Below are 26,890 nucleotides of genomic sequence, written 5' to 3' on the forward strand. Positions count from 1 at the left end.
AGAGATTAAAGTGCTCTTTATATGAAGGGTTCATCGTTAAATTGCAGAAATACATCTTGTCATTGACAATGTTATGATTTTGGGAATTATATACACACTTATGTATTCTAATAAGTCCATCTGGTCTTCTGCAAACCCAATTAATCCAGTTTCAATTACAGACACTTGAAAGAATGTGTCGATTTGCATGCTGCATTTAAACCAATATTTGCTGAGAAGAATTTTTATTAAGGGAAATAAATGGTAGACGCAACGCAATTAAACTTGCCAAACATTTGCAAAATAATAGCTGAATATATTTTTATTCAAAGTATTTACAGATTTTATTTCCTTCCCACATTTCATGTAGCACCACAATTAAAATGTTTTTATGAATGAAAGGTTTGGGATGATGCTGGTGATGCATAAAAACTAAAAGCAGAAAAAAAAGACACACGCGTCACATTTTGCTTGTAACCTATACATGTCTTTATGATGAATTCAGCAGTCTACACAAAGTTTGCTGCAGTAAATGAAATGAAATGGCATGAACATGGATGTCACACCCGGGTTATGGTTCAGCACCGGGGCACCGTAGTGAGGAAGCTGGCGAGAGAACTTCATTGGCACTTTTTGTTGGCTCTGAGGTGGTTGAAATGGCGGTTCTTCTGTTTGCTTCTCATTGCTTTCATCTTAATCTCTGCTGGCGAACTGAAAGACAAAGAAAACACCAGATGTTATTTAGAAAAATATGGGATTAATAGTGACACCCAGAAGCTATGTAGATGAGTGGCACTGAATCTCCACCTCTCTCCACATTGCTGTCAGATGGTGATTTCAGATTTAAACTTGACTTAAATATCTACTCTTGATTACATGAATATTTCAAATGACTTTCTGAATCTCATCTTACTCATGTCGTTGTTTCTTGTGATGGCCATGGCGGCTCTAGCACGAGGACCCTGCTGGGTGAAGTGGTAGCCGAACTTGAGGATGCTGGAGTTGTTCTCCAACATGGAGGCAATCTCCATCTCCACCGAGTCTCCCAGCTTCTGCCTCTGTACCAGAGAGAAGAGGAGTATTCAAAACCAACACTGAGGTCTCTGCTCATACTTATTCTTCATTTGAAAAGCACCATCTATTCTACACAAGATACAAAAAGGAATTATTTAAAACTGTAGATGATGAAAATAGAACTCCTTCAGGAAGTAAAATATACGAGCAGTAAGGTGTTTTGCATGTCCATAGTTTCATTTCTCTGATTCTGACCTGGTTGTCTATCTTGAGCTCCACCAGTGTAGCGTTATTAGCCATAGCTTTGATGATCGCCATCATGCCATCTGCAGTGATGAAGTTAGATTCAATATTAAGACTCTGCAAGCTGGTGTTCTCCTGCAGCATCTCAGCACATGCCTGAAACAAGAGGAAATACACACAGTGAAATTACCCGTCTAGAAAATATCCGGTTAGCAGGAGCTGGAAAATGTTGTCAGTTGACAGATATCTTTTAGAAATCAGTAGGTGTCTTTTAACTGACAACATGCATCTTAATATTATGTTACCAAGGCTCTTACAGATGTTTCCTTCAGCATATGTGAAATACTTGCTGGATGCTTAAATGTGAAATGTCTGATATTCTGTATACAGCAGAGATGCTACATCAGCTATACATATAATTGTTTTTGTTGCTGAACCTGAGTAAATACTGTATATATACACTGATCAGGCATCACATTATGACCTGTGACTCATCAGAGAATGGGCATGGGCTTTCTGAGGGTGTCCTGTGGTGTTTGGAAACAGGACGTTTTTAATGGGGCCCTTCTGGTCCTATGGGTTGAGGGGAGGGGCCTCTGTGGTCATCCCATGGATACTTGATCAGTTTTGGATCTAGTGAATTTAGAGGCCAGGTCAACATGTTCTTCATGTTTTTTGTGTTGTTCCTGAAGTGTTTGTGTGTGTGTGTCTGTGTCAGGCTGCATCCTGTTGGGGGTGGCTGCTAAGATCAAGGAGTGTCATTTCTATGGGGTGGGGGTGTCTGGTCTAGATGAGCAGTACATATCTAAGTATCCAAATGAATACCAGGTCCAAAAGTATCCCGGCAAAACACTGAATTGTCACAAGATGGTCAATGTTATTCACTTCTCCTGTTAGCGGTTTCAGTGTTTTAGCTGATCAGTATTGTATGTGCTCATTTTATATGGAACAAGTATTTTCTATGACAATAATTAAGAATATAACCACAAATATATTTTATTTTCTATCCTTGAAGTCACTGAAGTATATAAATGTACTCACATAGGCCACAGGGTCATTGCTACGGGTCGCAGCAATGCTCAAAGATTCCACGTGAGAGTTCCCCTTCATCGCCTCGAAGATCTCTTTCAGTGTCGGGATGGGAATGTCCTGCAAGAAAAAAAAAGTGGGTGTCATCTTTGCAAGGTTCGTTGACAAAGCTCACTGATCTGTAGGACCTCTTATGGAACAAAGTAAAAATATGTTGGTTAGAAGTCCACATTAGTGTTAAGTTGGTTCACTTAGTTGACTGAGAAATGAGCTTCTACTTCAGTTGTAACATCCAGTTGAGCTGACCTTGATGTTGTTGAGGTTGACCTCAGTCAGGCTGCTGTCGTTGTTGTGGATTCTCTCTAGGGTTTCCTCTGCGTTGGTGGTGTTTGGTGGTTCTTCTGGGAAGATCTTGAATGGATCCGGTTTCACAACACCTGAAAGTGATAAAATGTCACAGCTGAGGCTATAGAGTGGCACAGTGAAGCAAGTCTAAGCATGTACTTAAAGGTAATACTTTTTATGAGTTGCCCAAACCGTTATTGGAAATATCTGATAAAGAACAGAAATTAAGAACAAAAGTCTGATCTAGTTACTTGCATGTCTATTTATTTTCTTATGATCAGTTGTGGCTCATAATATATCTATAGTATGACAATTAATAGCAGAGGTTTTTAAATTGGTGTCACACGTACTGTTGATGCCCTCTGTGTTGGCGATTGTGCCCGTGGTGCCCAGAGCATCGTAGTACTGCTTGTTGCTCATCAGTGTGTACATTCCAAGGATAGCTGCAAGTACAGGAAAACAATCACTATGAATAAGAGTCACAAAGCCTATTGGGATCAAAATACCTGTGATATTTGAACAAGCTCGTATGTCACAGGTTGTGCTCTTGTCATGTTTGTTTTTGTGGTCTGCACTGTGTCTGTGCCCGTGTGCTGATATCCCCCAAGACAAATTCTTTTACGCTGCTGTGCTGGCAAAGTCAATATTAGTGGTTTGGATCCAGGTCTGAGTCCAAAACAAAAATAGGCTTAGTTAGATGATCCCTCTTCTTGTGCGTGTCTGTTCGACGAGATAAGGTTGCTGTTCAGGATATATTTCTGGTTGTAATCTTCCAGTTTCCATGGCCCCCGAAGTAAGTTATGATACTATGCAGAATACACAAGTTATGGACTCAGGCGATGGGCGTCACTGTTATTCTAACTGATACTAAGACAGAGTTAAAAGAGTCCAGACTGTGCCAGGTGTACGCCTAAAAAAATATGTGCTGAAAAAAATTTTAAATAATTCTTTAAAGGACCTCCATGTAGATTTTAAGAGGACACATTAGCCAAAATGGGATCTGATCCTCAGTTTATCTGTGTATAATCAGTTTGAAGTACAAATTTGTGTATTTTTGTTAGCTTAGAATGCACATTCATATCTGCATGAGGCCTCAACCTTGGAGTATGTCATGTTTCTACAGTTGCCCAGAGCAGACAAAGAAGGAGCCAGCTCCAAGGATCCACCATAATTAAGTACAATGGCAAATTGCAACCTCACCACTAGAACCCACTAAATCCTTCACATTGATCCTTTAATATACTAATCAACTATAGTGGAAGAAGTACTACTTTACTTAAATACATAAAAATATCAATACCTTTGCATCACTATAATTGCAATTTCAGTAAAACTCTTAAAATATTGTCCAATAAAACGAAAAGTTTTTATAAGACATTAGCATTCATATGAAGTCCAGCCACTTGGAGATGTGCTGCTTTTAGTTTTTCTGTTTTTTATCTTTGTTTGGAACAGGCCTTTTTGCTTTCTTGTTTGGTGTTACAGAGCTGCCTCCTTAACAGAAAAGTTATGAAACCAAAACAATTAGCTGAAAGATGTTATTGTCTATATGTCATTAACTAATTCAGTTTAAGAAAAAGCCTATCTGTTTTAAATATCAAAATAATAGTACACATTGTGCATGAGGCCATCTTTTGGGGTTCAAAGTTAGTTGCTAAATCACTGTGATGTGGATGTGGATCTTAAAATTCTGACTATTTAATATGCAGATCAGTTTAAAAGTAAAGCAATGAATATAACATATCATATCTTATCATTTTGAACATAAAATCAAAGTTACTTTTTCAGTCATACTAAAGAATAAAACAAGCATGGGCAGAAACAGATTCAGTAAAACTGGATGACAGAAGTTGTTGATGAGGTTTTTATTTGACCTTTTCATACAGCTATAACCGTTAATGACCAGTAGGGGGCAGACCTGCCGGTTCTTGCTGAAACCTGCCAGCACCAAATTGTGTCACAAGCCAACTGCTGTAACAGCAATCACATCCCTTCCCTCTTCTTTCCCACCCACCAGCCCCCTGACCTGGGGAACCATGGGTAGGGCCTTGAGAGGAAAAGGAGGCCAGTGGACAGCTGCCTGCTCAGGGGGTTGGGGTTTGTTAAGGTGGGGGTAGCGGGATGTTGCTGGCCTTAAATACCCTCACGTCATCCTGTGCAGCACTGAGAATAACCCACAGTGGATTTACAGCACAAGATAGACTATAGATAACTAAACAGCTCAATATAGAAATGTGTTAATGTCTTAAATAAATCAAGAATATCATAATTCCAGAGTGACTTATTGGACACTTTCTATGAGTTTGGGTTAGCCAGGCTATTCATTCACTTTTGATCTGTTTGCCAAAAAGCCCAAACAAAAGACTGGCAAAGGCTAACAGAGGCTTAATCCTCATCTGGACCCCATCCAGGGTTAAAACGGCGGTCACTCTGACAGACTGATGGAACCAGACAAACACGCTCCCCTGCTTTGCTTTTTCCGGATGCTTGCTTGCCTGTCAGGCCTGTTTGGCCCATCAGAGGAGTGTCACTGGGTGTTCAGGGTCATACTCGATAAAGTGCAAAATGTGTTTTATGATTCAATTTGTCAGAATTTAGTCTGACAGACATATAGATGATTTTATAAAATTTGGTTAATTTGGTATCCACGGATACAACATTATTTTTGTATGTGCTGAACTCCTATCCTAAACCACAAGATACAGTCACTGATTGGCAACTGTTGTAAGACGGGACAAGCCTCAGGGTCAAGATTTTGACAACTTTTTGCCAAACTCGTGTGCACTGGACTGTATTAAAAGCAGTACTTTATGAGCCCATAAAAACTCCTCCATGGATTCTGTTCCCACTGTGACAGTGAGTCCTAGATGCAGAAAATGACTACGTGTCTCTCTTACCAACATTGTGTTTATTGTGTCCGATCTAGCCAAATATCTGTGTTCTATCTGCAGTCCAGTAAGCTGCGCTTATTGACTGCATATAAAGACAAACTCTCCATGACATCATCTGTAGGATTCCTATTGCAATTTCTGGCACAGTAGCTAGATTTATTCTTCTGCATGTCATCTATGCCGCAGATGCCCTTAAGGTACGATATATCTATGAAGACATCATCTCCACTGCCCTCCTCTCAGCTCTGAGATGCCTTGAACTACCGGGCAACTATGTCAGGATGCTATTTGTTGACTATAGTTCAGCATTCCCTATTATTATCCCAGACATATTAGTTGGGAAATGACAAACCTGGACCTGGTCAAATTAGAAAACTTGCTCTGAAGTCCTAGTGTGATATTTTGTGATATTTTAGTGTGTCATTATTTTATTTGCATATTACAATATTTATCTGTTATATCGTTTATTGACATCTAATGGTTAGGGATGTCCATTATTATCGGCCAACGGATAACATCGGCTGATATTAGCCTATTTTTGTAATATGTGTTCATATCGTTATTGGTTTTACCACGATAATGAAAATGCCCTGGTTGTGCTGCTGCGTGGTAAAATTAGTCTGGGCGGGGAAAAAAATGCATATATCAGTATACCATATCGGTTGATATCGGAATCGGAAATTAAGAATTAAGACAATATCGGCTATCAGATATGGGCAAAAAGTCAATATTGGACATCCCTTCTTATGGTTGTATGTAGCCTGTCATTTGGATTTTTATTGTTTGAATACATGGAACTTCACTTTCAGACGTGTTCTTCTGCAATGACGATAAAGCCTTATCTTATCTTATCTTATCTTATCTTATCTTATCTTATCTTATCTTATCTTATCTTATCTGGGTAGATGAGTTGCAGACGTATAAACCAAGATTCACGTTTTGGCTTCACTTTTCTGTCCCAGCAGTTGTACCCTGGTTGAACAATGTAACCTTTGTGTTGATTACGGATAACTGAGGACAAAGTGTATCCACAGCTACTATGTGTCAAATCTACACCATAAAGAGGTCAGATGTATTACTTACTTTCTAAAGGTTCCATCTAGACTACTCACTTTACATTGTTGACTGTTGAGCTCCAGTTAATTGATTCAGGAAACATGGAAAACCGTGGCTCTATCTGTGAGCACACCAGCTTCCCCCTTGTCTGGATTGTACAGATACTGTATCTTTGCCTCCTTTGCCTCGTCCACTCCACCCTTTCTATGCAGGCCTGGGGCCAGGCTTATTTATTTTTGTGTTGCTGAGCATGGGAATCGGAGCCCATCGCATTTCTGTTTGTGTCTGTTTGGTTGAGACTGCTGGGCTGTCTCAGTGTTGAGGGAAATAATACAAAGCAGTAGAGACACAGCATGTCTGTGTAATAGAACTATGTGGGTCAAAGCCACTGTGGTGAAAACACCAAGGTCACACAATGGTGTGTGTGTCAGAGGGTTAATAAGCCCCTGCTGGAGGACAAATGGATAAAAAACACACCATTTTTACATTTTGGAGGAAAAGCTCAGGTAACCAATAATGCGAATGACACATTTCTCATTGTCCTGGTATTACAAACTTTTTGCTAATTATAATTCATATATTTTGGTATGCCTGTCTCTCAGGCTGTCATAATACACTTCCAGTAGTGCTTGTCTCACCTGCAATATCACACATCTCTGCATCAGTTGCATTTTTCAGAGCCTCCTCCAGCTCCGGCTCCAGGATCACCTGCTCGTGCTCGGGGATCTCTGCTGCTTTCTTGGCCACAAATGTCTTTCCTTAATGCGAATATAAAATAAACAGAACAGGATAAGAACGCAAAAGCAGGGAAAAGGAGAGGCAATCAGAAATGAGACAATGGAGAATGTTTCTAAGAAGATAGATGAGAAATACGTGATGGTAAAGACAAGATCAAGCTGATGCTTCTGTGTAACAATGCATTAGTTTGCAAATTTATTTATTTTTTTAATCTTAATGAGGTTGTGCAGTTTGAAAGTCGCAAAAAATACATTTGTCTGTCTTGCAAAAAGCTCTGTTCAGATAATGTTTCCCAAGACGCAAGTAAATCGAGGCTTATCACAGATTTACAGAGCAACTGTAATAAACTTGGTTTTCCACTAGAGCCTACGCTGTGACTCTGTGTCATCTCTTTCGTTGTGCTTAGCTCATTCAAGCTCCCAATTTTTGTTGTGAATTACAAAAAACTAATTTTAGACAACATAGATAGACCACTGTACTATTCGTTTTCGAGTATTGGATTTGTTGCACTGGAACCGCAGCAAAAATGTTCTCAGCCAAGTCATTTTCCGGTGTAGGGCTAAACATGTCAGCCTGTGGGAATATAATGAAAATAGCCCCAAAAGTCAGTGAGCTGGAAAAAACCTCACGCAGACCTGAAAATAAGAGCCTAAGCTGCTACGCAGTGATGCATCACAGGAGTACAGAACTGTACAGCTACTGGAGAGACAAGAAGGTCTATGGAGATTCACATGCATCAACTGTGCTGTTCCCATTCTACGTACAGTATGTAAATACAGTAGGCCTATATACAGTAATTCTGTTGGGGAATAGGGGAGATACTGTCTTTCCACTTGTGGGAGACATGATGGCATGATGGGGACACTGAATGTTATCATCCAGATTTAAAGTGCACCTTTCTTTTCCCCAGTGAAGGGCACCAGGTCGTCCCTGTCTGGGAACTCCATGGCCTCCTTCTCCAGGTGTTGTATCAGGGCGTCACGGTCAAACGGCCCCGTCGGGCTCTTCTTTGTCTGGTCTCGCTGCCTGAAACCAGCTGGCAGCATGGCATTCTGAGAGAACAAGACACCAGGTGTTATTTTGACAACAGAAAAAGGAAGAGTGAATTAATTCAGTGTCTGGATGGATGATTAGAAACTGTCTGAATGCACTGTACAGCACATATTGTAGATGATAGCTGGCTATAATAACACTTAAATTTATTTTTCTCAAAAGGACCCAGGGAAATAAAAAAGATAAAGCTTGATGTGGACTCATTACAGGGAAGAGAGACCTGAGAAATTGTATTTTATTAATCAGGGAGTGTTTCTTATGGAACCACCTGATAGATAGAAGTGCTTCAAACTTCACTAGATGTTTTTCCCTTTGTTCTTTTGTTGCTCCCATCTCAGAACAAATTTGATCAATGGTGGACTTAAGTGGAAATGAATGCCCCTCTTGTCACACATTACCAAGTGTCACACATCCTGCACATTTTTGCACCTCTAATACTTAAAAATCTACACCTGGTGTCTGGTACATGTGGAGCACACCAATTACCTGGGATAACAAACCCCTGCAGGACTACTGAACCTGAGGCACCAGATATCAACATCAAGGCTTTGCCACCTCGGAAAAACTGATCAGCAGATGAGCATTTGGTCCTCCATACCTCGGGGTCCATCTCCTGCAACTCATACTCGAGCTTATCCAGCTCCTCAGCGCTGAGGCCCTTGAGGATGGCATCCTCGTCGATGTCCCTGGGATCTGACATGGCTTCTGGGTCACACGCACATACACTCAGTCATACACACCGCTGTGCACCCCTGGGTGAGTGACCACTGTTGGTAAAGAAACATGAGAGGACAGGAAGACAATGAGATTTTTTGTTGTAAATGGCCTTTTTTTGTATCAAATCTTATATCCTTCTAGATCATATTCATTGGAATAAAACATCTTTAACTTGAATTACAGCTTTAACTAGTGTTTGATTTCTGACACTAAATTGATTGATTGAGTAAATGATAAACCACTTGGGAACCTCCTGGAGGCACATCATGGTCCAGGGGGTCCCCTGCCTGCACTGTGTTAACCACTGAACTAGGCTTTCATGATCTTCACTGGGCTTATCAGTTGCCCTGCCCAGGGTGCCCTGATAATCTGATGTTGGTCATAATAGATTAATTTCCACTAATAAATCTTCAATAGTCAGGAGGGCAGAGTCTGTGGAAATATGCCGTGGCCGCCTCCACCTCTCATTTTTTACAATCATCATTACAATCATTACATTACAATCTTAAACACAAGAAAGGTGAACAACCACCCAATGATGCCCTGTGCTTTGAAAGGTTGAGAAGCTGAGTGAAGTAGACAAGTGAAAGAAATGAAAGACAGACCGAAAGAGCAAGGTCTATGTAACTTTAAACCCATAGCTCATCACACGGCAGCTAAGTATAGCAGTATGTGGAGAAGAGAGGAGTGGGAAGTGCCGTCCTTTATTTATCAGTGGCGGACACTTGCTCATACAGTAGTGGACCCACCCGAAGCATATCTGCACCCTGTGATGAAACTCTAACGCATAACTGCAAGACTCTGCAACGACAAAGAGCAGAGAACTACACAGCAGGGCTCTCCAGCTAGGAAATACCACAGTGATAGCATACAGTATCCCTCTGGGTCACAGTATGAGTAATACAACTATCAGATTTGAGGGCCAATGTTTTCATTTTTAGTCCAATTTTTTACCCAACTTGGACAAAGAAGAAAAATCTCATCACAGGTCAGGTCACAGAATGTGGTTTCATGCAGTCAGATCTGCTTGTGTGATATCAGAGAACATTCACATCTGTGATGGCAACAGAAATACCAGCATTTCATTCTTCATTCAGCTTTCTGAATCGACCATGTTGAAGCTGGAGTAATTAAAGAGATATTTAGCAGCATCATTAATTAAAACATGATCTTACCAAGAAAGGAACTTTCTTTTCCCCCAGATGCATCTAAACAACATACTTACAAACTAAAGACTATATCCTGGAAGCCAGACACACTTCACCACCCACAGATTTTTTGTGGTGGAAAGTTTGTCTGGAACCTTTCCACTGAGAACTGATTATGAAAAGAACTGCCAGGGTATTTTGTTTACAAATAACTGACTGTTCTTTGGATTATCCAATTGCAAAATGTATCTTTTTCTTGGTGGAACCACTCCCCAGAATATTCTTCAGGCTGTTTATTGCAAGTGACAGCGAGTGCTGAAACAAAGTCCTCAAAATAGTAAATGCAATATTAGTTTTGGTTAGTGATTCTGTCTCATGACATTCAATTTACAGATATCTAAAGAAGAAAAAAATATTTCAGTGGGGAAATAAATTAAATATACAGTGGAACAGAATTGACTACAACTAGGTACCCTCCATTTAATGTATATGCATATAAATAGAATTGTAACTTGAATTAATTATCAGCACCTTATCTAAGAGAAAATCATGATTAAACTAAATTAAAGTGAATGTAGATGAATCTGACTATAGCCCAGCCCTCTGCTGCAGAGTATAATAAAGATCATTTATCCCTGTATTCTGTTTTCAGCGTGACTTTGCTTTTGATGCTATTTAGAAAAGCAGAAATATTCTGGTCTAATTGAACAAATTGACAGTTGAACTTATCCTTTAATGCTGACCTGAGTGGGTTCTTGTGATCGCTTGCAACTGTGTGTGTATTTGTGGTGACAACACATCAGTTTTTTTGTACAAATTCAACAACTTCAACAGTCAAGACAGCCCACAGACAAACGATCAGCCTTCCCAGACAACATAAGCTTGGTTACCATAGAAATGAAAGTGACCTGTTCTTACTGTTCCAGAGCTTGTAAATTATCGAGGACACACACACTTGTGTACACACAGTGTGACTGTATCCACAGATCTATCTCCCAACAATACTAACGCAGAAGATCGAGGAGGTTTAAAGAATAAGGATGCTGCAGCTCAAAGAACCAGGTAGAGGATAAATCTACCCAAACTCTGTTTGTACCTCAGATAAAATGTTTTATCAGCCTTTACCACCCTCATGCTTACAAAGACCTCGCCTTCATACAGTATCTTGACTCATGAATTCCTCCAAGTCTTTACGCCACTATAAGATTAATAGCTGAAGCTACAGTTTAACCAAAGGAATTGGCACTGCATAAGTGTCTTTGAGCAAAACACTAGTGGTAGAGGATGAATACTAATAAATCAGCCCAACACTTCCAAACATGTTTGGAATATTGTCAGGATGTGTAGATATAGAGGTAGGACACAAATGCAGGACAAAAGATGAGGAGGCAGGGAATCCAGGGACAAGGGTATTTGGTGCAAGTAAGCAAATGGGAAACCAAAAGTGGTGCGTACGGCACATAATCCAGAACTGAACAAAAACCTACAGAAACACACACAACTAGAAAACCCTCAGGAAAGAACAAGGCCAGGAGACAACAACAAGGAACACATGAACATAGTACAACATAGGTAAGTAACAGAAGGAACACACAGGGAAACAAAGGAAAGGCAGGGCTATAAATACGCAAGAGGGCTGAGGGATGACAAGACACAGGTGAAACTAATGAGGGCAATCACACCAGGAGAAATCAATAAGCAATCATGGACACATGAGGAAACACAACAGGAAGTCAAGAAACTTAACAACATAAAACAGGAAACTCTAAACATGAAACAGACAGACAGGAAATCATGACAAATATAAACTCAAAATGATTATGTGTCAGTGTCATGTTTGGGGATGTTCCTGCCATGCCTGTGTAATAAAAAGAATAAAGCCACAGCAGATGAAACACTTACTGGATGTCACACACCAACTACACTCTTTATAAGCCTTAAAGTAAAAGCCTGATGCACATTCGAATTTATTTGTTCTGCATTTAATCATTCTCAAAATTTGTACATCTCCATTTTAGGGCAGTTATGGTAAACATCAACGCTAAAAATACCAGCTACACCGCTTCATTTCTGCTGCATGCATTACTGAGAGAGTTCTTGACTTAGGAAGTAAACTAGGGCTTCATCCAGATATGGCTTGAGTGATTTGCCTCCAGTCAAGCCTTTGAGCCTCGATGATTGTTGAGCTAAATACATGTTTTCTGACACTCGAGCTACGAGTGAGGGCTCAGACAACTGGATACCAGCAGGCTGCCAGTTAAGTAACTAAAGAACATATAACTACCATACTGTATATATGTCTTATTTTGAGTTAGAAATTGAAATTTTGTTTCTGATTTTAATGCTCAATAAAGAGCTACAAATGTAGACTAGATCAATACTTACTATGTGTCTTGAGGAATGTTTGTTATCTGCTGTGAAAAAATAAATACTTTGGCAGACATTATAAAATGATTATCTGGTAAAAAGCCAGACAAAATGTTGTGTTTTGACAGTGAATTTGCCACGTTCCAGGAAGCCTCCAGCCACAGTGCGGAAACAGATTGTGTGTTTGTGAATGTTCATCTGTCCTCTACACTCCCAGTGGGGGGTTTCTATGTGAAACAAAAAAAAAACTGGGAGTGGAGCAGTAGAGTGGCTGTCACCTGCCACCACCAGCTGGCTCGGGACGCTTCTTTTTCCAGGCAAAATCTAAACCATCTCCAGCACCTGCAGCTGCTGTCTTAACAGGAGTCATGACCTACATTTTATTGTGGTTTGACAAAATACCCTTCTATATTGAGTGACTCTTCCTAACCATTCAGATAACAGTTTTCCTCATCATTACTGTAACTACATGTTTTAGCCTACAATACTGCTGCAATTCAGCACAAGATGATACTAAGAATGGACAGAATAAACATGTAAACACATACGTACATGTGTTTACATGTTTATTCTGTCCATTTATATGTTTTTATGTTTATATATATATATCCATTTATATAGCATGCAAAACCAAACAGATCATACCATAGCCAGGAGTGGATAAAACATTTAAATGATGTCCAGCGTGTCCTTCTGCATATAGTTATAGAGGAGTACATTTGGTTGCAACCTCACAGCTAGAGGGCACTAAATCCCGCACACTGATCCTACAAATGACAAAAGTTAAAAGTAACCAGTGATATTTTCACTGTTGATTCATTTATCCTTAATTCTCAAGGAATTATCTGTTTCCTCTAAGCAAGTTATAGAAAATTGCTCACCTCAGTGTAATTTCCATACATAAATCATCACTGCTAATATAAACAGCAATAAATATAACACAGAGATTCCAACCTTAATGAATGTCAGTACTTCACCCACTTTGGCTCCAATGTTTTTTTCTTTTTACAGCTGTGAGCTGTGAGTAAGCCAATGATGGTCAGTGTCAGGCCATCTGTGAGCATAGTGGGCTTCATTACCCTGTCAGTACCCGGAGTTTGCCCAACTGAGCATGAGGTATAAGTGGCACCTCAGTAAATCTATTGATTTTGTCACACCTACACAGGCCAACCTTCGATGTCTTGTGGAGCTTAAAAACCACAAAAGGTTTTCATAGCAGATCTGCCCATTCTGAGCAAAGTGAAACAATAACTGAGAGCACATGTTTACAAGCATCCTTAAAGGACTTGATGTTACAGAAACCACACAAGTCAGTGTTACATATCAGCAATATAGTGAGCTTCCCTGTCCGCTGTGGTGATTGGGCACATCACATGATGGGTTTCTACGAGCATCTGCACAACCACTTTGGTAAAAGCAGTTCAAGCATTCAGGGACTTCGCGGCTTGCCCTTTGGTCCGATTTAGTAAATGCGTGTGGAGTCATTTGAAGATGAAGCTGAGAGGAGCTCTTCTTACTGTTGAAGTGATTTTTGGAAATCTGCTTGAAAATGCTCATATTTTGGTGGGAAATGCAGTAAAACCATGATTCACTGCACGTCAGCGTGTACACTGTCTAATTTTATTTAATGCGAAGGAGCTCCTTTTACTCTGTGTTTGAAGTACTACTTTGAGAGCAGCAGCGGGGAAATGTTACTGTGTGTTTTATAAGTAAAAGCCCATTACAAGGGTTTAGATGTCATAGTGAAAAATGTTATACACTCATAAATGCTCCAAAATGATTTGCACTCCACTTCTGTGTCAGGGCATTTGACTTCAACAGTGCAGAAACAAACATTGAGGTTACTTCTTGTAGTTCCACTGCTCTTGGTTTCCTTGCTGAGTATGTCTAATTTTCTGTTACAGTAGTAGGATAAGAGAGGCTTATTAATTGAGCAGGCCAAGTCCTCTTACTGCCACCAACAGCTCAGGAGATTTGTCACCACTGGTGGGTCATCTTCTCCACGTCTTACTGCCCATGTGTAACATTCCAAATCAGCCCTCAGCTTAATTTTAGCTTCACAAGTCAGCTACTGAACCCCCCTCTCCTGGCTTGGGTTGCTCCTTGGGATCTTGTCAGAGCACCATTTTGAGGCTTAGAGAACAATTTCTATGAATAAGATCTTTTCTAAAAGGAAAGAAAAAGCACCAGAGCGAGAGAGAGAGAAAAAAAACAAACAAAAACAAAACAACTTTTTTTCATTCTGTAACTGAACTAAATCATCAGTAAGGTCAGATTTACGGTAAGTGCAAGGTTCCTACACAAATAAACCATTAGATCCCATCTGAATCATGATTTGATCCAGTGACAGATATTTAAACATCATGCTCTAAGTGATTTTATCTGGAGAAGGTGAGCAGCCATTCCACCTAATTTCTAAACTCTATAGCCCCATGGGACAACATCTCCAAATCCACTGTGATGAATTAACTACATAACAATGGGAAGCTATTGGATAGCTTAACCCCTCCACATGCTATTTTGATACATTCATTTGAATGACAGTGTTTCTGATGAAACTTTGCAGAAGTTCCTACTGGTGAAAAGCTACCAACCATAAACTGAGGCACACAAATTCAAAATCAAATCCAACAATTGTTGGACAATAATGCACCCAAGTGCGATAATTGACACAGGAATCTCACATCGACACAGAAGAGTCTAGTTAAGTCGATAAGGGCTCCCAGAACATTCACAGACAATGGTTAACTTGCCCAACATGCCAGCATGAGTTCTCTAAAACAGAAACAGGAGGAAGAAGACTGTCACCTACCTTCACAGAAGCACAGTGCTGAAGCCCATCGGCAAGGCAAAGCCTGCAGTTTGACAAAGTTGTTTCTCTTTTTTCTTCCCCCTCCTCCTCCTCCTCCTCCTCTCTCAGTCTCTCCCCCTTCTCCCCTTTCTCTCCTCTGTGTGTCGGCTTCACGGCTGCTATGCTGAGACAGGCATACTAACGGCACTTTGAGAAGTCAGCATTTTATTATTTTGGCTGAGTGACAGAGGAGGGGTGGCAGAGAGGCATGTAGAATGGGAGGGAGAGGGAGAAAAGTGGGCCATGAACTCATGCTCATCACTAACTCAATTAAAAACGAGTGACGTCTGACAGACAATGGAGAAAGACTGACACCAAGTGGTTCCCATTTAGATGTACAACATATATCTCTTTGTCATATTCTGTATCTCTAATAGACTTCCCTGCTCCACTGGAAGTTTTTCTGAAAGATTTGTGTCTCAACAAATTGCATTGGCTTTCATGGTAATTATGTTTTAGTCATTTACAATGCTCCCATCCATAAATGTCCTCACTCCTGCATGTCTTACAAAAGACACAGAAACCTGAAAGCATGTACATAAATCATTGAGATCTCATTAAATTGCTTATTGACATATTTTACTATATTTATTATTATGTTTTCTAATTAACTATATATATATGTGTGTGTGTGTATATAAATAACTTTAACTGTATGTATAATTACTATGAATTATTACTATTATTATTTTCTTATATTATGCTTCAGAGTTTTCTGATTTTGTGATTCCCTTATTCCATCAGTTAATTATCTCATATGAGATTTTATTTATTTTTCTATTTATATTAACATTGTGTTTATTTTAGCTATTACACAGAGCTGCCACACGTCTTAACATATTTTAGCTGATTTTATAACACATTCCGGCTCAGCACTCTAACAGCAGCAGGGAAAAGAAGCGACCCCAGTTCATATGGAGGGACCCACCTGCAGAAGGCCAGCTGGGTAGAAACAAAGAAGATAGAGAGAAAGGAAGAGCAAGAGAAATAAGATAAACAAACTTCTATCAAGCTGAAGAAGACTTGTCGTATCTAATAATATAGCACATAGCTGATGATCTTATATGATAGTCTGCGAGTATAACAGGAATCATGGGCAGGTTGGTGAATTGTTCATCTAGGTAGGAGTGGACAACTGGAGGAGGCCATGAAGACTGGGGCAGATGTAGTTTATGGAGCTCCATGGCACTCCAGGCCATGAAGACTGGGCTGGTTGATGAGGCCACGACAGCAGATGTAGCTTAGAACTCCACAGGTCAGATATTCAGCACTCCAGACCGAAGACCCTCACAAGAAGACCAAGGGCGAGGGGAGGGGAGAGAGGGAGACACAGCGGTTAGTAATAGAAAATAAATTATAAGAGATAGAATATAACTACCAAAACAATATGGTACTATATGGTACTATGAGGTCTTTCAGATATGATGGGGCTAGGACTTCAGGAACTTGTATGGAAGTAGGAGGATTTTAAATTAAATTCTAGATTTTATAGGAGCCAATGAAGAGAAGCTAAAACTAGGGTAATATGATCTCTCTTGCTAATTCCTGTCAGTGCTCTTGCTGCAGTGTTTTGAATCCATTGGAATCAATCTTTAAAGAGCTATTTGGACAGCCAGACAGTAATGAGTTACAATAGTCCAGCCTGGGAGACAGAAATGCATGAACTAGATTTTGCGCATCACTCTGAGAAAGGATGTTCCTAATTTTGATGATATTACGAAGGTGAAAAAAAGCAGTCCTGGGTACCTGCTTTATGTGACAATTAAAGGACATATTCTGGTCAAATATAACGCCAAGATTTTTCACAGAAGTACTGGAGGCCAAAGTAATGCCATCCAATGAAACCATGTGATTAGAAAATAAATCTCTGCGATGTTTGGGGCCAAATACAATGACTTCTGTTTTGTCTGAGTTTGAAAGTAGAAAATTACATGTCATCCAAGCCTTTATGTCTTTAAGGCATGTTTGGAGTTTAACCATCTTATTAATTTCATCTTGTTTCATGGATAAATATAGCTGGGTATCATCTGCGTAGCAATGGAAGTTTATGCCGTGCTTTCTAATAATATTGCCTAAAGGAAGCATGTATAATGTGAATAATATTGGTCCTAGCACCGAACCCTGAGGAACTCCATAGCTTACTTTGGTTTATATAGAAGAGTTGTTGTTTACGTGGACAAAGTGGTATCTGTCTGACAGATATGATTCAAACCAGTCTAATGTAGTTCCTGTAATCTTGATCACACTTTCAAGTCCCTGCAGTAGAATACTGTGATCAATAGTGTCAAATGCAGCACTAAGATCTAGCAGGACGAGTATAGAGACAAGTCCATCATCTGAAGTCAAGTGCATCATCTAAAGCCATTTGTTAGTCATTTGCGAGGAATGCAAAGCTTTATGATAGAGAGAGTCTGGCCAACTAGGGAATGAACCGTCTGAGCTACCTGATTGGTTCTGAGTGGGTCACGTGTTTCGTGGGCGCCATGTTTGCTACGTCTAACCAATATTCACCCATAGAGAAGCAGAAAATAAGCAGAAAATAAAGTTGTTTTCCAAGTGAACAAAAATGGAGGAAGTCATGGGAGAAGAAGATTAAAAGGAAGAACTGGATGTCAACTTTTCTGCCTATTTCTCCCTATTATGTGAGGTAAATGCCATGATTTTATATAGGAAAAATAAAGTCATACCAACATCAATGTTAGCAATGTGATCTCAGAAACGCCCAACATTGTTTTTGTAGTATATTATCTTCTTGTTTTTCTTTTCTGTCCCTTTCCTGTGTTTGGGGGTTGTGAAGTGTGTATAAAGTTAAAGGTCAAAAGGTCAAAAGGTCATTTACCAGATGCCAGTTCGTAAAACGAACCAGGACATACAACCTAAAGCTTTGTTTGTGTAAGGGGGTTCTCGGGGATGACCATCCTATATAAGGTGACTGTGGGAGCTGAATGGCAGAGGGGATTCGACGATTGGCCAGAAGCTCTCTCAGATTCGGCAAGAGTTTGACATTGTTCTTTCTTGTAAATAAACCTTTTTAAATGCAAGATAAGACTTGTCAGCGGTGATCACTTCTTTCTTCAGCACATCAATATACAACACTTTACAAATAAATGAAGTTTGAAGTTAACCAAGCCTTATGCTAGCTTGTTATCTAGACTAATAGCTTAGAAAAATAGACTTCTTCACCGTGACAACGTGACATTTTTCTGAGGGGCAAGCTTAACTGGATGGAAAACATCTCAAATACTATAGCCTAACCAAAACCTAAGCCTAAGCCTTACCCTAACCCTAACCTAACAGTGGTCAGCATATTTCAATGGACTGTTTTGGTAAGAATGGATGACGAAAACTCATATTTTAGAGAAAATACTAATACAGTTACTCCCCAAGACCATAGGACTACATTCACCAACCCCTACACTCTCACTCACTGGATGGACGATTTGACCAAGGGAGGACACAGAAGGGACAAAGTCTGAGCTGTCTTTATCAAGTGAAGCTTCTCATATTACAAGAAGTAGGAACCACTGTGGTAACGTAGTAAATGCAACGTCTGCAGGGGCACCCCTGAAACACGCAACTAACATTGCGTTAGCTAGCGGGTAGCATTAACTTGTGACAAGAATCTCCTTTTGTCTGATAAACATATTGGGCCATTTTCTTGGTTATTCATGGATTTCCAGTGTTTCATCCTGGACGGTGTCCTTGATGCTCACTAGTCCTCCCCCACGAGCACACTGAGGAGCTTTCGTGTCTTGATATTTTTGGCTTCTATCTCCTCCTTTGGCCAGCTTATGATCCCATCTGATGACTGGTAGTGCATACATGGCTCAGATCTTGTTCTTACCATTCAGCTAACTTTTCAGGACTTGCCTTATTCTCTGGAGGTATTTGGTTGTGGTTGACTTCCTTGTGGCCTCTTCATGGTTTCCATTAGCCTGTGGGATACCAAGATACTTTTAGGTGACTTGGATGTCACCTATGTGAACCCACCTAAGGTGTAGGCTCAGGTTAAATACATGCTGAAGGGGTACCCCCAGCTCAGAAGCACAGGCCCCCGAGTAATCATGGGGATACTCTGTCTGGACCAGCTGTTTTCCTCAGATTAAGCCTTCTTATTTGTCCACTCACCTGAGCTGAAATGATGGTGGAGATGCTACACTTGTCTGCAGCAGTGACTGTGGAAGGTGGAGGTGATGATGAGGGTGAGGCACTATTCAGTCTGATTTCAGTTAGCTGAGCCAAAACAGAAAGAGCAGTAGAGGGGGCATAGTCAAACCTGTTAAACTCATTGAATTTGTTGGTCCTCTCCTCATCCCCCTCCACAGTACTCTTCTTCTTGGAGCTACCGCCGGTGATGATCTTCATGCCATCCCACACCTCTGTAGTGCAGCCATCCTTCACCTTCTGCTCCACCTTAGCTCTGTATTTCTCCTTTACCTCTTTCAAGCTGCACCTTGAATTCCTGCTGTATGCGCTTCAGCTCCTCTTGGTCACCGTGCTTAAAAGCTCTCTTCTTGTGGATCAAGGGCCTTGATGTCACTGGTGATCCACAGCTTATTGTTGGGGAAGCAGCAAACAGTTCCAGTGGGAACAACAACATCTATAGAGAAGCTGATTTAATCCAGTGATCCCCTCTAAGTACTCACTGCAGTTCTTCCTACAACACTCCTTAGTCGTGGACTGAGCTGCCTCTGCTTCAGCGATCATTTCCTGAAGGAGCGTTTGATGATGGCTTACCTTGCAACCATTGGCCTGTAGTGAGGTTGGAGAAGGATCAGGTTTTTGATCTGATTTCCCCAGTGGTGGTAAAGGTGTAACCTTGCATGTAACTCCTCGGAGTTTACTTTCAGTAGTTTCCATGTATTAGCTGTTTTAACTAAGTGACTAATGAGAAAAAGACTGATTGTCCTGGCACTTGTTTGAAATTCGGTTTAGTAATCATAGAATTTAGAAGATTTTAAATGACTTATATACCTGAAATTGCAAAGCTAATGGACTAAATAAACCCAATATGTGTTTGCATGATCAGAATCATTAAGGACTGGTTAATTTCTTTTTTATATTTTTATGGTGACACACACATTTCTTATTCATTATTTAGTTGGGATACCAGCCAAATTTATTTTTTCATTCCCTCTCAGATGTTTCATATTCCTCCAGATGTCCAGTTATTTATACCGAACTATGTTTATATAAAACTGTCTTTCAAAATTTCCCTTCACTTTCTTTTTCACATTTTGAAGCCTTACAATGATACCGGACCACTGCAACTTACAGTAAGGTCATATAAGAAGATTCACAAGATAAGCAATTCTCCCCTGGAGGGAAAACGGCTGGCTTGTAATTCCCCGGGTTTCCCTGAAAACTCCTTTGGAAAGGGTACGAAAACCTGTGCTTTCACTTTCTCCTTTTTTATTCAGTGTTGTTACTTTTAAGTGTAAAGCATATTTGTTTCCAAATCAAAACACATATACAACACTTTTTAATTATCTTTATTTTCTAGATTGTTTTTGAGCACTCATTCAAACAAGTCCTTGTTATTACCACCAGGTGGCAATCGGTAGACACTAAACTTGAACAGCTTTGAAATTCTCTTGAAATGATTGCATGAAAGCAGCTCTTCCTCTTTCTAGTGTGTGTGTGTTGTGTGTCTGTTTTAACTGTAAAATGCCCCCCAGTGTTTAGCTCACAGATCTAAGGAGCCGCTCGAGGAAAAAAAGAACATGGAATAATGAGTGGGATCATTACTCCAGGAGTAAATCAATAACTAAGACGTTCACTGAAACTGGCTCTGGTAAGAGCACACTAGTTTCGTTCACACCTATGGCCAAGTATTACTAAGCACAACAATGCACGTCTTGTGTCTTTGAAAACATCTTGAGCATTTCGGAAATGCTACGTGACAGCAGTCCTGTGTGGATGCCAGCAGCAAACACAGCAACAAACATAGTATTGCTCTGGACTCATTCCTTTTTAAGAATGGATAAGATGTCCATAATCTGATATGAGTGTGACCACAATAAACCTATGTTCCCACGCTTCTTTTTGCAACGTTAAGGCTTTTATGTAGTGTATACAGTTTCGCTGTACCTTTCAGAGTGCTGATGTGATATAGTGTACCTGCAGCCTTTGTCTGAGAATTAAAGACACTTTCTTCATGGGTTAGTTCCCTCAAAACACAAAAGCAGATGAGCGTCAAGTTACACTACAAATAAAAATGTTGTTTGGTGAACTGATACAGGTGAGGTAAAGGGGTAAATCCTTTTTTTTCTTTCTTTCTTTTTTAGCAGTGTTTTTGAAGTGAATGGAATAAAGTTTGATTAACCATGACAGTATTTGTGAACTGGCAACTTAATGAGTTAAAAGAAATCAACATTTAGAGCACCACACATCAGATTGACTTAGATGTATAAAGTTTTAATAAAATCATCACATTAATTCTAAACTGTCAATAAGCGTGTGTGGCTGAACTTCCATTGTCAATACTTAGACTCTACTAAGTTTTCCAATACTGAATGACAACATTAATTAATTCAACACTTTTCTAGTGCTGAATAATAAATATTTACATAGAGGAGGACATCCACACTTAAAATGCCATGTTTTTATACTATAAAAGCTTATCAACTTCAACAAATCCCACATTGTATTATAGCAGCAGTTTAATCAAATTCTGTGAAATGTCAAATGCTGTGTTTTTTTTTATTTTTTTAATATGTGGTTCCCCCTCAAGGTCTGCTTCCTCCTGCTTCATTTCAGTTATCCCTTGTTGACAGTCAGCTGCCCAAAAAATAACTAACATGTTCATTGCCAAACATTTACATTAATGGAATTAATACAATTAGTAACAAACATATGTGTACGTGTGGGTTTGCAGGCATGTTGTGCGTGGTTGTTTCCAGGATGCAGTCATCCAAAAAAGGAGGTGGGAGGAGCAAGTCACCCTAGAGAGCTGATCTAAAAAATTAATTTGAAAGATAGATCTAGTAAGTAAGCACATCAGCAACCATTGATCAACAACTAAAAACTAAATGTAAACATCAATGAGACTCTATATGGCGCAGTAGAGACAATGCTGCCCTGAATAAGATGAAACTGAATTACATAAAGAGTCACGGCCTGACCATTGTGACTCACCATAACCACCCAGAGGAAACCGGAGTTTCATCAGCTGCGTCAGTTCTGGTGAAAAAAAAAAAAAAAAAGACACTGGCAGATAATATATCGGAGCTTGTCACAACTTAAAGAAAGCTAGTGAAAAAACTGCATTTACAGTGAATATCATTTAACCATTATGTTATGTTGTTAAAATAGTAGTGTGACAGTTAACAGCCATGAAATGTCAGAGGTTGGTGGAAACCTAATAGCTGTAAAGAGTATACTATGTAATATGTCTGCTGATATCCCCAGCCTGTGATGGGAAGTCACGCACACAAAGTGTTTGGCATTCAAATGGCACGTCTGTGAATGTTCACAGTCATTCAGGTAGTGGTATATCAAAAAAGAGAAAAATAGTTGAAACAAGGGCAACTGATGTTGAAATTTTTCATCCAAGTAGCTTCTGAAATTCTAACAGACTGGTGGGGAGTTTGGGTTTAAATAGAAAACATCAGACTCTAGCCATTCAAGTGTCTGTTGTTCAATAAAATACAAAGTATTATATGCAACTATGTGAAATGTTGTATCCACATTTTCTTTTAATTTTAATAGTGTCATTATATTTATTCTTCAGTTTCCATTCTTTATGCCAGGCTTAGTCACAACATGTAAATTCTCATCTAACTGCAAGAAAATAGGAGAAAGCAATAATCATATTTCTCAAAATGTCTTTTCTTTTGAGTAAAAGTCATGAACATAAAAATGACAGACCAGGGTAAGCAAATATTTGCCTGCTTTGGAAGTGCTTTCATACAAAAATCAAATGTGAACTTGATACGGGGGTGGAGTTTGGGTTCTCCCACATTAACAGGAAGTGCAAGGGGCTCTCCCTTCGTTTTCATTCGTCAACAACAACTTCTTTTATTTCTCCTCTACTTTTTAGACTGCAATACATATCCATAGCTCTGTTATTTCCCCATAGTTATTGACTATTCTCAGTCAAAAATGTCACCTTTGAAGTGGAAACAGAACAGCAGCCCTTCCTCATTCCGTGAAAAGCAATATACTTGTTCTCGTAAAATATATCCAGTGTTTGTTGGCTCTCCACCACTAGAGGGAGTAGATAGACAAAAAGCCTTTGTGTTGTGAATGCAGCCTGTTTGTGTGGTACGTGCACAACGTGGTCACACATAGTACTCTAGTGTTCATAACAAAAACAGGCCCTGCTCTCCATGTACTTCACTTGATTCCATAATTTATTTAATCCAGCTTGGTAACAAACACTGAGTTAATATCTAAGGCACACATGTCACCCAGGCCACTGACCCAGATCAGTCAGAGAATTGAACACCCTGTGGTGGCTCTCACACGACACACAGTCAGTCTAGCAACACACAATCAAGATGTATTGTTTCACTTTGTGATCAAATGCTCTGTCATTACTGTAAACATGTGTGGACAATGGCTAATATAATTTGAAAGTTGATGGTGATGATTTGTCATGAAGCAATTAGGGTTTCTAGCTCCAGTTTGAAAGGTTAACCTTGATAAGATACTATATCAGGTGTGGCTACAGCATGTTGAGCACGTCTCAAAGGTCAGGCTGGATCACATTTCTTGTGGCATTTGTGCTTATATGGTAATTTTGAAGAGACAATACAAAGTAAGATCATATACGTAAACTTGATCTAAGTTACATATATCTTTGTACAAGGAAAAAGGATGCCATTGAGTCCAGGTACAGCACATCTGTGTGTGTATTCACTTCATCCTTTTAAATGATTCCGGAACTAGGAACTCAAAAGGATGAAGTGAATACACACACAGTTGTGCTGTACCTGGACTACAAGCTACATAAGTTACAAAACAGCTGAGCTACCTTATGGTCCGGTTGCCATTTACGTGATTGAATCTCCACTGCATCATTAGAGCTAGGAAATAGTTGAAGCTAGCTTTTTTTTTTTTTTTTTTTTTTATAGGCAGATATGATAACAAAAACAGGAACAAAATAAAATCAACAAGTTTTGACATTGTGGTATCTATATAATGTTGCATGTTTGTTTTATTATTATTATTATTTTTTTACATTTTATTTTTTCTCTTCTTTTCTTTTTCTTCTTTCTCATCATGGTTGGGGAAACATTTTTCACTCCAGTCTCCAAAGCCTTTCAACATCATTAACACCAAATAATCATGGAAGAATCATGCGATCCTGTAAATAGCTAAATATGTGTATGCTTAAGGACACAAATAAATGGTTCTTTCTGGAGATTGCAAGATGTGAGACTGCAAAGAAAAAACAGAGAATCTGTAGTGACGACATTGGGCATGACTTGGCTTATTACTTATCACTTCTCGTGAGAGAAGGGTTGAGCTGAATGCCATGTAAGGACTTCCATTTAAGTCCTTCCTGTCTGATAAGGGAAATGAGCTGTTCGTTCTGACTGGAACAGGATTATAAAACTAGAGGAACTTATCTCTTTTATATGCTATTTATGCTTTTAATGCTTCTCTTTGAAGTCGAGCCAGTTGCTTGCTGAGAGAGCTCATTGATCATATTGCTGTTTTGGAATCATCAGTTTTCAGTCATATCTTATGTATTGACAGTATGTCTTCGTATCTCTTCTCTCACAGCCCATGCAATGATTCTGACATGGTTTAATGTCTTAACTAAATAATAATAATAATAATTTATCTGATATGTCTGATATTTAGTAAAGTTTGGTAAAATAGTATGAAGCTGGTAGCAGATGTACTTCTCAGCACTGATTAATGTTGGCGTGAAACCTGATTAGGTTTTGAACAACTACAATTCTGTGTTGGACGGGACCATATCTGTTATTATTTGTTATCTTGGTTGTCTTCCTTCCATACAGCCCAAGGTTATTGATTTGAACCTCAGTTTGAAACAGTTTTCTTTCAGGTAGAATTTTCTTAAAATAACTAAGGGCTTAAGGCTTTTGAGGGCTGAGCCTGGTCTGACCAAACCCAGCCTTCCTATAATGTGTATGATTAGCTATCTCTCTTGCAATAATACTTAGCACCCCCCCCCCCCAATTGATCAATTGGGTTGAACTGATGCAATCTGGATGTCCTATAGATCTAAATATACTGTAGGCGAGGTGTTTAGCAAGCCTATATGTATCTACTGTATATTGCCCCTTGTTGAACACAGCTATTTAAAACACATGTTTTATACTCAACACACCATTCCAGAACTACTTGGGTCCTTTATAAATTTTTACACTTTTTCTTTTATTCACTTCTTTCCTTGAAATTATTACCCATATCAACATTGTTTTAGGATGAAACACACAACAGGAGGGAGTTGTGTGCAGCTGTTTCCAGCTCATGTCAGTATTTTCTTTCCGATAATGACATTATTCCATGGCAGATACTAATGCCCTGCCTATATTTTGTCTCTGAGCTGTTTTGGGAGGAGAGGTGAAAACAAACCTAAAGGAGAACAATCAACAGGAGCTTCCAGACATTTGGTTATGAGGAAAACATTCCTGTAACACATGTTAACGTGCCTTTGGGTAGGGTGTGATCCTGAAAGGTAAGTGTCAGCTGAACGAAGTGGATTCCTTCGACATGTTCAGGCAAATGCTGCTCTGGATGTTTGAGTCTGTCACTGCCTTATTATCCATGGTTTAATACTGATGAGGTAGTTTTATCTGTCAAGGCTCACTGTGAATGATGTCACTGTGGGAACAGAATCAGCAGGATACCACCCTTTTTTGTTCCTGTGTGTCTCCACTGGTCGGTCTCAGGCTTGTCCTCCCTTATGTTCTGAGTTCTGCTCAAGGTTTCTTCCTGTTCAAAGGGAGTTTTTCTTGCCACTGTTACTGTAGTACTGTACTGTACTTGCTCTTAGGGTTTCCCATCTTTGGGTTCTTTCGTCTTCAAATTATCTTCAGATAATTTGATACGTTACTGATGGCCTACTATATACATCTGAACTGAATTGAATCAGCTGCAGGCACAGAGAGCCAAAAGTGACAGTAAAGTCATATCCAGGACGTCACAGTTAAGATAGCAGAAACGTTACGGTCCTTGTCAATACCACCGAAGTTCTTCAGATCTCTATTCAGAATATGATACAAAAAATAAATAAATGCATTTAAAAAATATATATTGTATGTATGTATATATGGAGCAGAGTAATTAAATATGGACCAACTAAAGTTATAATGACGCATGCTTGAAGTTTTCCTTGATGGGGGCGGTTATGCTATGCTCACAAATTCATTGTTGTTTTACTTTATTTAAATCACTTTGCATTTTAAGACAGCAATTGTTGAAGTGGAAGTTTTTTCACAAAGACCAAAAATACAAAAAAGAAAAAGAAAAACAAGGCA

The 26,890-nt window shown here is 39.4% G+C and overlaps 1 protein-coding gene across 1 annotated transcript; it reads right to left on the bottom strand.

Moving 5' to 3' along the window:
• Positions 1-283: 283 nt before the first annotated feature.
• tmod4 (tropomodulin 4 (muscle)) lies at positions 284-15,557 on the bottom strand. Its single transcript, XM_047599640.1, has 10 exons — positions 15,393-15,557; positions 8,947-9,115; positions 8,191-8,347; positions 7,196-7,315; positions 2,961-3,053; positions 2,572-2,702; positions 2,278-2,385; positions 1,249-1,392; positions 893-1,037; positions 284-690 (listed from the first exon to the last, which is right to left on the bottom strand). The coding sequence occupies exons 2-10, from the start codon at positions 9,046-9,048 to the stop codon at positions 668-670; spliced, it is 1,023 nt and encodes a 340-aa protein (XP_047455596.1). The 5' UTR covers positions 9,049-9,115; positions 15,393-15,557; the 3' UTR covers positions 284-667.
• Positions 15,558-26,890: the final 11,333 nt, after the last annotated feature.

This window comes from Mugil cephalus, chromosome 11 (genome assembly GCF_022458985.1).
Source record: "Mugil cephalus isolate CIBA_MC_2020 chromosome 11, CIBA_Mcephalus_1.1, whole genome shotgun sequence".
Classification (NCBI taxonomy): Eukaryota; Metazoa; Chordata; class Actinopteri; order Mugiliformes; family Mugilidae; genus Mugil; species Mugil cephalus.